General features: G+C 42.1%; 1 protein-coding gene across 4 annotated transcripts in view; it reads left to right on the top strand.

Moving 5' to 3' along the window:
* The window catches only part of SLC25A13 (solute carrier family 25 member 13), a 185185-nt gene that overhangs the window by 57033 nt on the left and 112452 nt on the right, over nt 1-15700 (top strand). For 3 of the 4 annotated variants that reach the window (XM_047096290.1, XM_047096289.1, XM_047096291.1), the window contains one exon: nt 12871-12986. The exons of the other annotated variant lie outside the window; for it this stretch is intronic. In XM_047096290.1, the coding sequence (XP_046952246.1) occupies nt 12871-12986 (116 nt within the window). The remainder of the gene's footprint in view (nt 1-12870; nt 12987-15700) is intronic. 4 annotated transcript variants of the gene reach the window in all.

Here is a 15700-nt window from a genome sequence, read left to right as displayed (position 1 = left end):
TTGGTTCTTTTCATGAGAATCTACATTTGTGGGTGGCCTGTGTTAGCAGGTGAATTCATTATATTTTGTTCGTGTTTAATTGTGTAGCAAAATACAATTAAATATGAAAAATTTCTTTTTTCTTTTCTAGACCTTTACCAGTTCTTAGGCAAGCAAATTTTGTTCATGTAGTAGAATTTTAATTAATCTTTACTGGGGATAAGGATGGAAATAGCATTTTGTATATTGTGGATTTGGGGTAAAATCCAGAAACATCACTTCAACTGTTAGGAGCAGAAATCAATTTTTGTTTCAATTCTCAGTAACATTTCTGAAGTGATTAGGCTACTTTTTGCAATAATGGCAGTTTATACAATTTAGTTTTAATTTAAAAATTTTATTTGAAATCCTAGAGTGTCTTAGATAATCATTAAGAACATAAATTCTCATAGAGGCTTCAGTGATGTGACTGAATCTCTGCTGATCCCAGTATATCCTTGGAAATGTTTGACTTAAAGATTGATTGGGGCTATCAATTTGTTTCTCATGATTTACCTCATTTTAGAGCAGAGTGCTAAAACGAAAATGGAATATACATTTAATATCAAATATATATAAATATATATATATATATATTTGATGAGCACCATTTGGAGCTCATTTGGTGCTCATATATTATTTGATATAATATCCTATATATGTGTGTGTGTGTGTGTGTGTGTGTGTGTGTGTGTGTTTTCTGATCACATCTCAGCCCGTGGACCGAACACAGTGATTAAGATTTTATTCAAGCAGCTACATGAATATTCGTGGAATAGTGGAAGGGGAAGCTTGGTACCTGAAGCTAAGTCATTGCATTTTGTGTGGCCATTTCTTCCTTGTCGTGGATTAGAAAACAGATGTGGGAGGGAGAAAAAAAAGATCTCAGCTCATCATCCTAGTTGTATCTGGGATCTCCATCCCCATTACCAAGAACTCTTTTGTTCTTGGCAGAACTTTCTGTTTAGTTACTCTTAGGTTGACGTGACAGCTTTGCAGCTCACTCCTGAGCCTTGAACACTCTTGATCTCCACCCTGGTCGGTCTTGAGCCCCATCCCCTTCTTCCTTTCCAGGCCTTTGAAGCCTGCCTTCCTCCTATACTGGGAAAGGTGAGAAAGTATATCGGAGATGGCTGTGCCCTTTGATGACTTGTTTCCATTTTGTGCATGCCCTTTAAAATTAACATCGAATATTTGGAAGCCCTTTGTCATGCAGGTGATAGAGGACAAACTGTAATTGTTTTTTGACTGAAATTTTAGACTTACATAGAATTACCACATGCCTCAGAAAAATCAGAAGTCTGTTGTTTTGGAACGGAAAGGTGTGTGGGGAAGTTCTAAGTGTGGAGACTGTGTTTGTAAAGCAAGCGCATTGTTTTGCTTTTTTTTTAATGTTTAGTTTTGAGAGAGAGAGCATGTGTGAGTGGCGGGTGGGCGGGCGATGAGGGGTGCAGAGGATCTGTAGTGGGCTCTGTGCTGACAGTAGAGAGCCCAGTGTAGGGCTCGAACTCACCAATTGTGAGATCATGACCTGAGCCAAAGTTGGATACTTAATCAACTGAGGCACCCAGGCGCCCCGCACATTGTGTTTCTTAGACATGGATGTTTGTGTGGAGTGGCATAGGATGGAGGGCTGATGCAGATTATTGGGGATGGTGGCTACTCTTGATGGAGGCCGTTGGCTCTGAAAAACTCTGTATAAACTGCATGTTGCCATATCCGAGCTATGGAACACATTAGTAACTTTTCAATATTTAAGATATTTTAGATAATGCATAATGTCTCCCATACTTTCTATTTATTGCTACATGCCTTGATTTTTAAGTACCTTATCCTCTAAATTAATGGTGGGGTGTCTTCTCCCCACCTTGTCAGAAAACAGTAAAAGTCTTATCTGAGATGCAAGTGCTGGAATTATTTTGCAACTTTGAGTAAATTTAAAGTAAACTTTGAGTAAAAAACCCAATCCTTCTTTACTTACATTGAATATTATAAGAAGTCTTATCCCTGAAACTTGGTCTGAATTCTCCTATGTTATCAGAAATTTCTGCAAATTCAATTTGGAATCAACACGTGGGCATTGTTTTTTTCTTTTTCGTCGTCTTAAATACAGAAAATCATAATCTATTTTAAGCTTCTTATAAATGATGGAGCACTTGTTTACATGGGTAAAATGACTCTATCTAAGTAGTGTATTGAAGTTCATGTTAATGTTTGCTATTTAATGACACCTAATGATATTCAATGAAGGGTTATGCTAAACCGAAGAGAAAATGTGTTACCCAGGCAACTGCCTCAGGCACACTAAAGATGCAGGCATATGGCTCTATAGTACACATTATTTCAGCATCTTTAAGCATAAAGAGCCACACATGTAATTGACTGTGAAAAATTACTGCTCAGTTACTGTATTGTACGGTCATAATAGAAGTAAATGAATACGTCATTGTTGTTGGAACAAGTCTGTTGGGAATCACTTGTAGACTCTACTATTTAAGAAGCAAAAATACAATAAGAAGAAAATAGCTGGTTTAATTAACATGTAAAATTGGGTTAATTTGAATTCAGCTGGCACAGCAAATATTAATGTTGGCTTTTTTGTGTGTGTGATATTTGGGCTCAAGCCTGCGTACTTTATTTCTTCTTGCCCACAGCATGAATAATTTTATTTCTTAAAATATGATAAAGGCTATTTCAGTCACTTAATTTTTGCTTTGCCAAACGCTTATGTCATCACATTGAAGAAGGTTTTCGTGTGTATCCATAATGTAAGACTTACAGTTGAAGGGAAAAAAAAGTTAAAATATTTCTGAGTAATCGATAATGTTCCCTGAAAAGGAACAGTAAAACTTAATTTCATGTGTTTTGTAAAAATTTAGTTTACTGCTTATTTTTGATTTTTTTTTTTTAATAGATGAACCAGGAATTGTCGTTGGCAGACGCAAGAAAGTAGCACATTTGCTCTTGTCACTTTCTGTGTGTCTGTGCTTAGGTGCTTATTTGTTTTCAGACATCACTGTAATCATCATTACCTGGCTTCAAAGATGCAGAAAAGTACACTGAGAGAGGCGTTGTGTCCCAATTAAAAAATCATTTAACTCAGTCGATATTTGGTGTTTTCAAATGCTATATAAGCAAAGAAACACCCATAGTTAATATGGGCATCTGCTAAAAGTGTTCATGAGAAAATTCTGTTCTTCAGCCTGTCTTCCGGGCTTTTTAAGTACTCACACAATCTCTTGAGTGGAAGGTACCTTTTGTGCTTTTCAGCTCTGAACCAAAGGAACAATCAAACTGAAGACTCAAGTCAGATAAGTAAAGGGTTCCACAGTGTGTGCTCTACTGGAAGCGTTTAAACCACCTGGTTACTCCGTGGCAACCAAACAACTAACCTGCTGCTTTATGCAGAGTGATAGCCAGTGTATAGCGGTCACTTAAAAAATGCTAGTGAACAAATTCGGTGCCCACTCGCATTTCAGGTCCTGATTTCTTACCTAAAGCTTATATCCCCATTGTCCTTCTTCATTTACCATGTTAATGAAGTTGAAGCCTTCTCATCCAGCCTTAGAAGAACAAAGGAAGATCTAGGAAATATAAATATATTTTCAATCTATTTTGCTTACCTAAGTGAATTTTCCATTGTGGTTTAAAACTACTTCCCCCCCTCCCTTTAAAAAAAAATTTTTTTTAATGTTTATTTATTTTTGAGACAGAGGCAGAGCATGAGTGGGGGAGGGGTAGAGGGAGAGAGAGAGACACAGAATCCGAAGGAGCCTCCAGGCTCTGAGCTGTCATCACAGAGCCCGACGTGGGGCTCAAACTCACAGACCACGAGATCATGACCTGAGCCAAAGTCTGACGCTCAACCAACTGAGCCACCCAGGTGCCCTCTCCCTTTTTTTCTTTTAAACGAGTGGTCTTTCTATTCCCTTTTAATTCTTTTCCTCCTTTAAGGCAACCTCCAATTTAAAATCACTTGTTTATGTTTTTTTTTAAACTTAATACACTTATCCTTTTAAAAGAAATACGAATCTTTGGGTAGATCTCAAAATGCTGTATACCCCATGATGTAATTACGATACAGGATATTTATGCTGCACATTATTAAATTCTGTCAATATTGGTTATTAGACAAAATGGAAACAATGTCATATAAGATAGCTTTTTAGGTTTTTTTTTTCCCCCCGCAATGCTTATTGGCATTTAAGAATGAACAGGGTATTTGTCTAGAGCCTTACAAGGATAGAGAACATGATTTGTCTCTGGGGGCATTCTTTTCCTTGATCCAGTACTACTCTTGTGGGCATTGGCTGTGATCAGAACTTTTTTATGACTCAAGGTTTAAAAGGTTGGAGAGGTGACAGGACATGACATATTCTCCTGAGGTCATTGGGGAGTGGATAGTAGTATTTAACAAAGAAGAGAAGAAGGAATGGGGTATAGAATGTGTATAGGTGAGAGACATTTTTGAGTGTGTAGTTCAGTGAACTATTAACAAAAAGTAGAATGGGAGTGAGTCATACCTGTTAAATGCGTTTGGTCCCTCTGATAAGGAAGGAAATGTTGGAGGTATAAGAATGCCCTCTATAAATCCCAGTAGTTGGCACAGGCAGCTTTGGGTAGCCCAGCGCTGTTTGGAGTGAACTGCAAGGCGCGGACAGACAGGTAGATCTGGAAGTATGGGCTTATCACTTACTGAGTCAAGGTCACAATTACAAGGGAGGGCCTATGATATTTATCTACGTTTGGCAATATAGAGGCAGTGATCTATGCAGAGGTGATATTTATAGGCTAAACTTGTGATAACAATACAGTAAAGTTGCTAATAAAATCTTTAATAGGTTTTCAAAGCCAGGCAGTAGCATGCTTGTTTGAACAATATTCAGTCTGCCAGATTTCACTGGAGCCAATGAATTTAAATAGCCCCTTGGCAAATGCTGCAGTGAGGTTTGAACCCAAGTGCATGTAGAGCTGAGGAGCCCAGCTGGCCTCTGGACACATATACTCCTGGCAATGCCAAGGCCAGTGCTGGAAGAAAACGGGATAGTAGACTGAAATGCATTGGATAGATCCTCCCTCATAGATCGGGAGAGGAGATCTGCTCCAACTTGTCCAGCAAGATCATTCAGCCACTTAGGCAAAGGAAGAAGTAGAACTTGGGCCTTTTTCCACTTTACTACTGATGATTTTAGGACGTAAAATCCATCATCTGCCTAACTAGTAGTTTTCATATCCTCTGTAACTACAGGGCCTCAGAGTTTGTGCCTCTGGTTGCCATAATCTCTGCATCCACAGGCTACTGGGCTTCCGGGGTGGGGAGGGGCGTGGGGGTGGTGGTGCCTGATTTGCCCCTGGGCTTTATAAATTGTGTGCTGTGACTTCTTGGACAGAGCCTGGATTTGAACCCTTTCCATTCTGTTCTCTCTCCTGCTAAGCTTTAGGCCTAGCCTGCTGCAGCCACTGGGGACTGGGCTCACTTCTTCTCCCTGCAATCCGTGTTCCTCAGTATCCTGAGTGTTCTTTCCATGCAATCCCATCACTGCTGGGCATAAAGCCCTCCAACAGTGGCTGTCCCCCATGCATGCTTGCATTGAAATCCACATAGCCTCGTATGCTCAACACACTCCCTCATCCCCGTCTCCCTTCAGCTTCCCTCCTCCCCTGTTTCCAGCCCTCTGGTGGCTCCCTGCCCCATGGGTCTTGCCAAGGTTGGCCTGTCTTAGGGCCAGCCTCTCACCGAGGTTCTTCTGTCCCAAATACTCTTGCTCCATATCTTCCCAGTGCTTTCTCCTCATCATTGAGACTTACTGCCACCTCCCAAGAGGCATTTGCCAGCCACATAGGCAGACAGCCCATGTCCCATCCATATCATTCTCAAGCTTGGCTATACTTGGGAAGGTTGAAAAAAAAAATGACTGTTCAGGTCCCTCCTAAGACCAATTAAATAGGCTCTCTGGGGCTGAGAAGCACTGCTTTAAAGCATTTCTTTTATCTTCTACACAGAAGTTAGCTGATTATGAATCATCTTATTTTTACGTATGTATATTTGTGCTCATTGCCTGCCTTCTCCACTACAGTGGAAATCCTTGAGATGTGGATTCTGTCCATCTTCTTCATTTTCATGGTGTCCTTAGTGCCTAGGGGCTTGCCTGGTATATAGAAGGTGCAGGGAACATATTTGCTTGGTGGCCTGAACAATGTATATTTGCAAGGCATTTGGGAGGGAGAGAAGGAGGTGGAAAACCCCCAAAGCTATTAAAGATGTTAAAATGATAGAGGCCAAAACTCTTTTGCTCAACTGGAGATCTCAGGAAAGCCGAGTTCTGTGTTTGTTTCCCCCCCACCTCGACATTCTCAGATACTTGAACCTGGGTGGTCTGGTGGTTGGGACCCAGTTTTTGGAGTTCGATTTTACTTTTATCTCTGCCATTAATCCTGGACAATCGTTTGGCTTCTGTTGTAACACACGGAAGAGGGTTATAAGGAGAAGTTATTTTTGCGAAGCGCTCTTGTGGTTAGGAACCTTAAGTAAAAGTGGTAATTGGATTTTGATATGGTGCATTGTCTACATCCAAACTTCCTGAAAGCTGAACAGATCAGATCCTTATGTGCAGTTGCTTAAATTTTCCTAGCCACAGAGTTGGCCTGGAGGTGGGAGCCAGGCAGGAGATGAAAGGGACCGCATGGGGCATAAGCCGCTGCTGAGCGAGAATAAGCAACAGCAGGAGGAAGAGAGAAACTGGAGGTTGTCCACCTCAGATAGCCAGTTAGTGTGACTCTTTCCATCATTTGTTTCTTTTTTCAGTACCCCCCTCCAAACACCCCATCCCTTATTCAGGCCTTCTGCCACTACCTAAGTTTATTAAATCCTTGATGTTTGGTTTCATATAAATTTTAATTTTTCTCTTATTACAAAAGTAATTCAGTATGTGTGTTACTGAAAAGAGTAGAAAATATGGGCAAGCAAAAAGAGAAAAACCCTAAATTTCTAATATTTTAACTACCTAGAGAGTACCACTGTTAATACTTTGGCATACATCCTTCACACTTTTGTGTATGTGTATAAAGTATTATTTTTGTCCATTTTTAACAAAATGGGATTGTTTTTTAGATACATTTGTATAACCAATTTTTTATCTAATGTGAATTTGTGTATGTAGCAATTATAGTGGTTGGATAGTATTCTATATATGGATGTTCCTTTATGTAATCAGTCACATATTTTTGCATATTGAGGTTGTTTTCACTTTTTGCACTAATATCAACAATGCCACTTGGACATCCCTGTACATAAGTTTGTACACCTTCATTTGTGGGGTCAAAGAGTGTGGGCGTTTTTAAGACTGTTGCTGTGTTGTCAGATTGCCCTGTCCTGAGGGTGTGGCACCATATACTTGCATGCCCTCGTTGTAAGGAGCCCTTCCTTCCCTTTAGGTCTTCATGGTTCTTCCCTGGGTTCAACCAACATGTCTCCCCAACTGCACACTCTTCTCCTTCCAGCACTGCCAGATTATGGTTTGAAGCACAAAGTCATGTTACTAAGCACCACTGCACCTGCCCTTACCCCAGTGACCTTGCACTTCTAGTGGCTCTTCCCTCCAGCCCTCCTTCCTTGGTTCCTGGCTTGCCATCTGCCCCCTGGGCCGTCAGTTCTTGGGGGCAGGGGGTGCACTTTTCCCCCGTGTATTCCCAGTACTGGCCTCTGCTCAGCACATAGAGGAGGCACTGATGCCTCATTGCAGTTGCCAGCCTGTCCTTCTCCCACCTCCCATCTCTCCTCTAGCCCGTCTTACCTCTCCTGCAAGACCAAAGGTACATGTCCACTTGGTCATATCTTCCCTCTGATGTCACGTGATTTTACTGACATTCTCCATCACTTTCCTCTCAGTGTGATAATAATCTTTCCTTCCTCTGAATTGGTAAGTAATTTATCTCCGCTTCTGTTACTTGCCACTTTTCCCCATAATATCATGGTATTCTCTATATTTTAAGTGTCTCCAGGCTGAGAGCTATTCCTTGCAAAGCTGAGAGGAGGAGACCTAAAGTTACACCACTGTAAGGACACTCAGGCATCATTTTGGTACGTGTCCTTCTAGTATCTTTCTGTGTGTATAGGTGTGTCGTCTTACACAGCCCTAAGTACAGCATACTGATGCAGTCTACTCTTAATCCCTCTTCTCCTTGGCTCTGTATTTGGTTATAGTATGTGGTGTTTGGGCTACTTTACCTGGACTTTCAAGGAGTTGTAAAGTTGCTGCTGTTAAAAATGGCTTTAGAGTAAAGAGAATGATGGCTCTGGTGGTTTGAACACAAAACAACTTCCTTAAAAAAATCTCTGGAGCCAGGAAATGGAGTAGAAACCTACTCCTCCCTCATCTGAGTGGTTGTAGGCCTGTGAAAAAAGTGACTTGTGGGTTTGCTTCTCTTTGCTGACCCACGTCGCACTATTAGTTGCTGCAGGTGAACACTGGTGTCAGACACTGTTCCACGGACACAGTCATGGAGCCACAGTCATCAAAGTTGTGTGATTTATTTCTGAGGGCATCCGGTGTTGTCAGAGAAGTTTTGGGTGGAAAAGGAACCAAGTGAGCTCACCAGCCAGGTCTGAACTTGATTAAGCTTGTATTCTTTGTTGTAATTGACGCTAATACCCATTAAATCTGTAAAGCAAGACCGAAGGACTGTTTATATGAAATATGTGTGTGCGTGTGTGTGTGTGTTTAAATAGCATGCTGCAAATGAATATATAGTACTATGTAATTATTCTGATAGCCTTCTAGTCAGATTACTTTGAAAATCCAAAATGATCTTGCTGAACAGTAAGACATTATGATTTCATGGTTCATCTGTATACCTCCTACATAGATGTATAATACTTGTATCTAACAGGATTACCAAATTACATACCTTTTTGGTATCTGTAACATGCCTAAAATACCAGAGTATTCATTGGCCAGATATGGTTATGAAACCACATTGACACTGCCAGACAAGGATTTGTTCACCCACATAGATAATGTTCAGGTTTCTCAAACCATTTTGAGAGAGGAAAGATGCTCTTTTTATATATTTAAGCCTTTCTTTCTTCAGACCATTAAATTAAAAAAAAAAAAAGTGCCTCTTTTCTGGAGAACACACTGCTCAATTCGCTTTTAATTAACCTAACATCTGTGCAAGGATAATTGAGCAAATAGGATTGTTTTCTGCCTTGACAAACTGTCAGCAAGTTAAACTGGGGAGCACTGTGGCTGTGTGGTTGTTGGTACCTGCTCAGAGGAGCCCTGGGGTTGGAGTGGCAGTTAGAAGCAAGTAGCCCAGAAACACCTTCCCCTCTCTGCTGCGGCCGCGTCGTAGAGGATGCTGAGTGTGCCTCCGGATGGAGATGCTTCTGGACAGTTTCATTCACAGCCTTAAGTAGCCTTTGTTTAAAACCTCCCAGATCTGTGTTTCCAATCTTGGCCTCTGTGTTGGTTCTCTAGGGCTGCTGTAACAAAGTACCACAAATGAGATGACTTAAAAACACAATAATACATTTACTGTCTCACAGTTCTGGAGGCTGGAATCCAGGGTGTCAGCAAGCGTGGTTTCTTGTCAGGGCCATGAGGGAGCATCTATCTGTTGCACGCCTATCCCCTAGCGTCTAATGATTTGTTGGAAATCTCTGGTATTCCTTGGTTTGTAGAAGCATCTGCTCACTGCCCCTTTATCTTCACATGGTGTTTTTCCTGTGTGCATGTCTGTGTCCACATCTCCCTTTTTTATGTGGACTTCAGTCATACTGACTAGGTGCCCACCCTCTTCCAGTATGAGCTCATCTTCGCTCATTGCATTTGCAACAACCCTATGTCCAAGCAAAGGCATATTCTGAGGTCCTGGGGGTTAGGACTTAATCATGAATTTTGAGTGGTGGGGTTCAACTCCTGTCAGCTCCTCTCCCGAGTTTCACGCCGGTCCTTTTGGTTTCCTGCTGGACACCATGTTCAGTGTCCCACTGGTACCTCAAATGCAACATGGTCAGATTTGGTCTTACTGGCTCACAGTCCCTTCTCTCTTTTTCATTTTTTTCTCTTCTTCTTTACCTTTGGTGGTGGTATCATCGTCTCACTCAGTTATCCAGGTTGGAGGTCTTGGGAGTAGCTAGACCTCTTCCCTGGCCCTCAGCCTCCAACATCCAGTCACCACGAAGTTTTGTCATTTCTGCCTCAACTGCGTTTCTCTAGCCTTTCCTGTATTTTCAGTCTTGGTATGGTAGCTCTGGCTTACACCCCTGCTGTCCCCAGCTCGTAGGCTGTCTCCCTGCATCTCGTCTTTGTCCTCTGTGAAATTCATCTTCCACACCAATTCCTTTTCTGTGATATGAACTTGATATTTATTAACTCCCAAAGCCTTCAGTGACTTCTCACTGTTTACAAAAAAGTCAAGATTTTGTAAGGTGGCCTTTAAGGTCCTGCTCAGGTGGCCAGCGTTATAGCTCAAGCCACTCTTCACTCCTCACGACCTGTTAGATGCAAGGTCGGCAACACGTGCAGCCTTCCCTTAACCACAGCACACCTCATTTCTTGTCACCTCTGTTCTCTGCTCCGCTCTTTCCTCAGTGTGGAACCACCTCTCTCTGCCCTTCACTCTTCTTTCCACTTTCCCCTACCAGCTGGAATTCTGTCTCAGTCAGATGGAGACCAGGACGCCTGCTGTTTAGGCCCAAATGCCACAAGTGCTTCACCGTCACACAGTCATTAACTTCTGGTTTCCTCAAAACTAACAAAAGGAGGTTGAAGTAGATGATCTCTAAGATCTTCTCAACTTCAAAATTTCTTCTTTTGGGGCACCTGGGTGGCTTGGTCAGTTAAGCATCTGTCCGACTCTTGATCTTGGCTCAGGTCATGATCACACAGTTTGTGGGTTTGAGCCCTGCCTCAGGCTCCATGCTGACAGCGTGGAGCCTGCTTGGGATTCTCTCTCTCCCTCTCTCTCTGCCCCTCCCTGTGCGCTCTCTCTCTCTCTTTCTCAAAAACAAACACAAATTTAAAATCTCTTCTTGAAATGCCACACTTCCATGAGGTGTTTCCCAGTTTTGTAGCAGAATGGATTGCTCCTCCTTTTATGCCCCTAACACTTTATTTCTTCTTTTACCTTTGACCCTCAGCTTGTGTATTCTGGTGGGTATATGTGCACATGACTGCCTTGCCCTCGCCTAGTAGGTTGTGAGCTCCTTGAGGCCCAACTCCGGCCTTGCTTGCACGTAGATTCTCAGTGAGACAGACTGAATGGTAGAGAAGGTGCTCTGGGCATGCATTCCTCTGTAACACCTGCTGTTCCCCAATGTCTCCGTGCATTCAGAAGGTTGTGTTTTGGGTGGTGAATGACAGCGATAGATAGTATGTTGAACACTCCATAGGATTTTCCTTTCTTTGTGACATTATTACAATCAGGTGACATTCTGGGAAACAGCTAACTTTGTTACATGTACTTTGTACAAAAATGTGTTCTCTCTATGAGATGTTTAGAAGTAATTGTTTTGAGAAACATAGGAAAATGCTTCTGTTTTCTTCCTCCCTCTATATCCTCCAGAAACTTGGACTATTTCAGTGTATCATTGGAATATTTGGACAATTAAAATACAAAATAGTGACAAAGAACATTTCTGGAAAAGCTTTTGTTGGTGCATGTACTCCTGGGAAGGCACAGCATCTGTGACTTGTCATGTTGTTCCAAACAACCAGATTTGATTGTGTCATGACCTTGCTCAAAGACTTTCTTTCTTTTCTTTTCTTTTTTTTAACGTTTACTTATTTTTGAGAGATAGAGAGAGACAGAGCATGAGTGGGGAAGGGGTAGAGAGAGGGAGACACATAATCTGAAGCAGGCTCCAGGCTGCTCAATGTGGGACTCAAACTCACGGACCGCAAGATCATGACCTGAGCCAAAGTTGGACACTTAACCGACTGAGCCACCCAGGCAGCCCATCAAAGACTTTCAATAACTGCTTGCTTCCTAGAGAGGAAAAACTAGGCCCTTCTTTTGTTTTCATGCCCATCTCTGGCCTGACACTTCTAATCTCATTTCACCATCTTTTCTTTCATGTGCTCTACGGTTCCTTGCCATTTTCCTTGTACACGCCCTAGCTTTCTTGCATCTGCTTTTCTGTAAGCATCCCCAAACGGAGTTCCTGCCCTTCTGTGCCCATTACTATACACCTGAATTTCACTCATTTTTCAAGGCCCAGCTTGTATTCCATTTTTGCTACAAAGCTTTTTTTTGCTTTCCTACTGCAATTCTGTTATCATATTGGTCCCTGGCTTAGGTTGGTCTTCCCTTTATACTACTTCTAGATCTAGACTAGTGTTATGTGCCTTAGCAGACTAGAAGTTCCTTGGTGTCACATTTCATATCCGTTTGTATTCCATCACCCCTAACCATATTATCCCTAGTTGAATCCACATGCGGTCAGTAGGTATCGACAATAAATGAATCTTTGTGAACCATTTTTACATGGTGTATAAAGGTATCAATGAATGACAAAGCTGTGCTGTTTTGCTGCTACACAGTCACATCTTAATCTAAAATAAGCTTTAATTCTAGAGTCCAATGATTTGCCTGAAACAGAAATGCTATGTTGGCTAATACGGTTTACATTTGAAATTATAATTCAAACCTGTCATGTTCTTTAGATTCTGTACATTGTTATTTCAGTCCACTGTATATGAAAGGAAATGCTGAGTGTTTATAAATGTTTAGGTTTGAATTTAATTTTTTGACAGTGACATTTAATTTTTTTCCTCAGTGTGTATTTGTGTATGCTTTTATTTTCTGCAAGCTACTGATTTTATGCTTTGTGCTTGTTTTATGTTGCAGATTAATATCCTTTCAAGAATTCGTAGCATTTGAATCTGTCCTGTGTGCCCCGGATGCTTTGTTCATGGTGGCTTTTCAGCTATTTGACAAAGCTGGCAAAGGAGAAGTTACTTTTGGTAAGGGGTGTGAGTGTGTGTGCACCGAAGTAAGTGCACACTTGAGTGAGCATTTCTTTGCCCCCGCGAATGAAGTGTACGGAAAGGCTTTTAAGAAGTTCAGCACATCCCATTGAGCAAAGATTTCTCCACGATTTGGTGCTCCAGTTCAGGTCTCGTTCTTGTTGGGAAAAAAAAGGGGTTCTGGCTCAGTTTTGATACTCTGGTTTAGTTTTCAGGCGAGGGAGAGTGCACCTGACTTTTTCACAGGGTCGTAGACTGCGCGAACGCGGCAGGACTTCTGTTGGTTCTCTTCATGATCCGTGGTTCTTCCCACCCGCACGATGAAGGCAGTCATAAACTGCCCTTGAACAGAAGGTACTGTGCACCCAGTCCTTGGAGTGCTGACCTCAGCTCCACAGGGTAGCGTGAGTGCAGAGCCCTGCACAGGACGGCAGCTGAGGGTAGTATGCACAGAGCAGTGTTCTTTCGAGCGGTGCGTACCCCCTTAGTCGGGTTGGTGGTGGTGGCTGTGCTGCCACCTTCTTTATTTTGAAAAGCCAGAACCAAACTCACTGGGATCGGCTGCAGAGCTGCAGAAGACCCAGAAGTCTTTTAAGTATTAGGAGAAAGGAAGTGGCAGCACAGTGGTAGGTTCCTTATGAAAAATAAACTGCTTATTGCGGTTTTTAAAAAGTGCAAAAATAAACTTTTTACACCGAAGATAGAGTTGACAGAAAGTACCACGTCTTCCTTGGACCATGTAGGATCCAGCATATGGTGCTTGTGCCTGCGAACCTGCTGTAGATGGCCCTGCATCTGGGGAAGGGCCCTGTAGGGCTTATGGAGTGGTCATTCAGGGTTGAGATAGCTCATGTGCCTATTTGAAATGTCTTTTTTCGGGCACCTGGGTGGCTCAGTCGGTTAAGCGTCCGACTTCAGCTCAGGTCACGATCTCGCAGTCCGTGAGTTCGAGCGCCGCATTGGGCTCTGGGCTCATGGCTCAGAGCCTGGAGCCTGCTTTCGATGCTGTGTCTCCCTCTCTCTCTGCCCCTCCCCCGTTCATGTTCTGTCTCTCTCTGTCTCTCTCTGTCTCAAAAATAAATAAACGTTAAAAAAAAAAGTGAAATGTCTTTTTTCATAGTTTCTAATCCATTTAGACTTCTTGGGCTTGTCTTACTTGACAGATTGTCTTGATGGGACAAATGCACAGATGGGAGGAAAATACAGATGGTATAGTAGAGTACCATCTATTCTAGAATGGTTCAGGAATTGGAGAGACTCACCTACTTCTAGCTCTGCCTCTTTTGTCTCTGAGCAGGTTAATTATCCTCTCAGGTCTTCATTTTCCTTATCAGAAATGAACATAATAACTACATAACATATAGATAAGACAGCATAATAGACTTATTCTAGAAGCCTTCCCCTTCGATACCCTTTTTTCCATGTTCCTTTGACATGACAGTTATTTACAACTAGATCAGCTAGCTTTGCAAGCGCAAAGGCAAAACATGGTTTTGTTTCATGCGATCCAGAAGCTCAGATGCTTTTCATTAGCACTTCATGAGGATGATTTCATATTTAAAAATACCTAGAATAATTTTAGTTTTTTTTTTCCCATCACCTGATTCCTCCTTAGTGTCACTGTAACCACAGCTTTTCAGTGGAACCCCAATAAAACATGTCCCCATTGAAACTTTCAAGTAGTTAATGAGTCGCTAGCTCACGGTGGTGTTGATTTACCCAATGGAAACCAGTTGGATGGAAGTGTTACAATAGCGTTTCCTGGGAATGAACCGAGGAACGCCTGTACCTTTGAGTGAGTTGAGCACCAGTGTTCACCCTTTCTGTAGCATGTCTGGAGGGAGAAGTGTGAGAGAGCCGGGATAGAGACCAGGGCACTGAGAAATGGACTGTAGATGCTTTCCTTCCATCATGAGCATGAAGCAGGAAGGGCTCTTGGTGGCACCAGCCACACCACTGGCCTGGCAGAGGAAAGAGGACACTGTCCCCAGTACAGGGACGGATGTGTGTTAGTGTGAGCAGAATAAAAGAAAGGGTGAAGAAGCAAGAGGCAGGAGAGAGGGTCATCTATGAGGTGTAACAAGAAGAGTGGCCTGAGATTCTGTTTACGCTTCCTCCTAGCAGTTTGTTGATGGGTTTCAACTTCCTGAGCCTTATTTTACTCATCTATAAGATCAGGGTAATAATAATTTGCTTTACCAGGACTATGTGAAGATGAAAATATATACTGCATGTAAAAGTGCTGTCTGGGGAACAAAGGCCTCTATAAAAATACTACTAAAAGAAAAAACTTGAAGAGAGCAAAGGAGGATTTTCTTTTTTTTTTTTCTTTTCTTTCTTTTTCTCTTTCTTTTTTTTTTTTTTTTTTTTTTTTTTTGGTGGTTGGGGGGCAAGCCCTGCACTTTTAACTTGCAGCGTAACCACTGGCCAATTAGCCAGTAATTTTCTTACTATCTGTTCTGTCCCATCTCTGAAGGCATAAGAGATTGAAATAAGAAATCATGGCTTCGAGGAACTACAAGTCTGATTACATCAGTTGCATGTAACTTGTAGAAAAATGTGTGGCTTCTCTCCCAGTACCCCGCCCTCCACAGGCAGTTTGTTCTAGAGCCTCCCTATCTCACAAAACATATACAGGATATGTGCTGTATCCATTTATGATGAGCTGATGGGGCCCTTGCCCAGTGTGTGTCGGCAGCAGCAGTGGGGGG

This window comes from Lynx rufus, unplaced genomic scaffold, assembly GCF_022079265.1.
Source record: "Lynx rufus isolate CCGP_SWC_20201006 ecotype Redwood Valley unplaced genomic scaffold, mLynRuf1.p SCAF_4, whole genome shotgun sequence".
Classification (NCBI taxonomy): Eukaryota; Metazoa; Chordata; class Mammalia; order Carnivora; family Felidae; genus Lynx; species Lynx rufus.
Note: the sequence above shows the minus strand (reverse complement) of the source record. Positions and strands in the feature narration are given on the sequence as shown.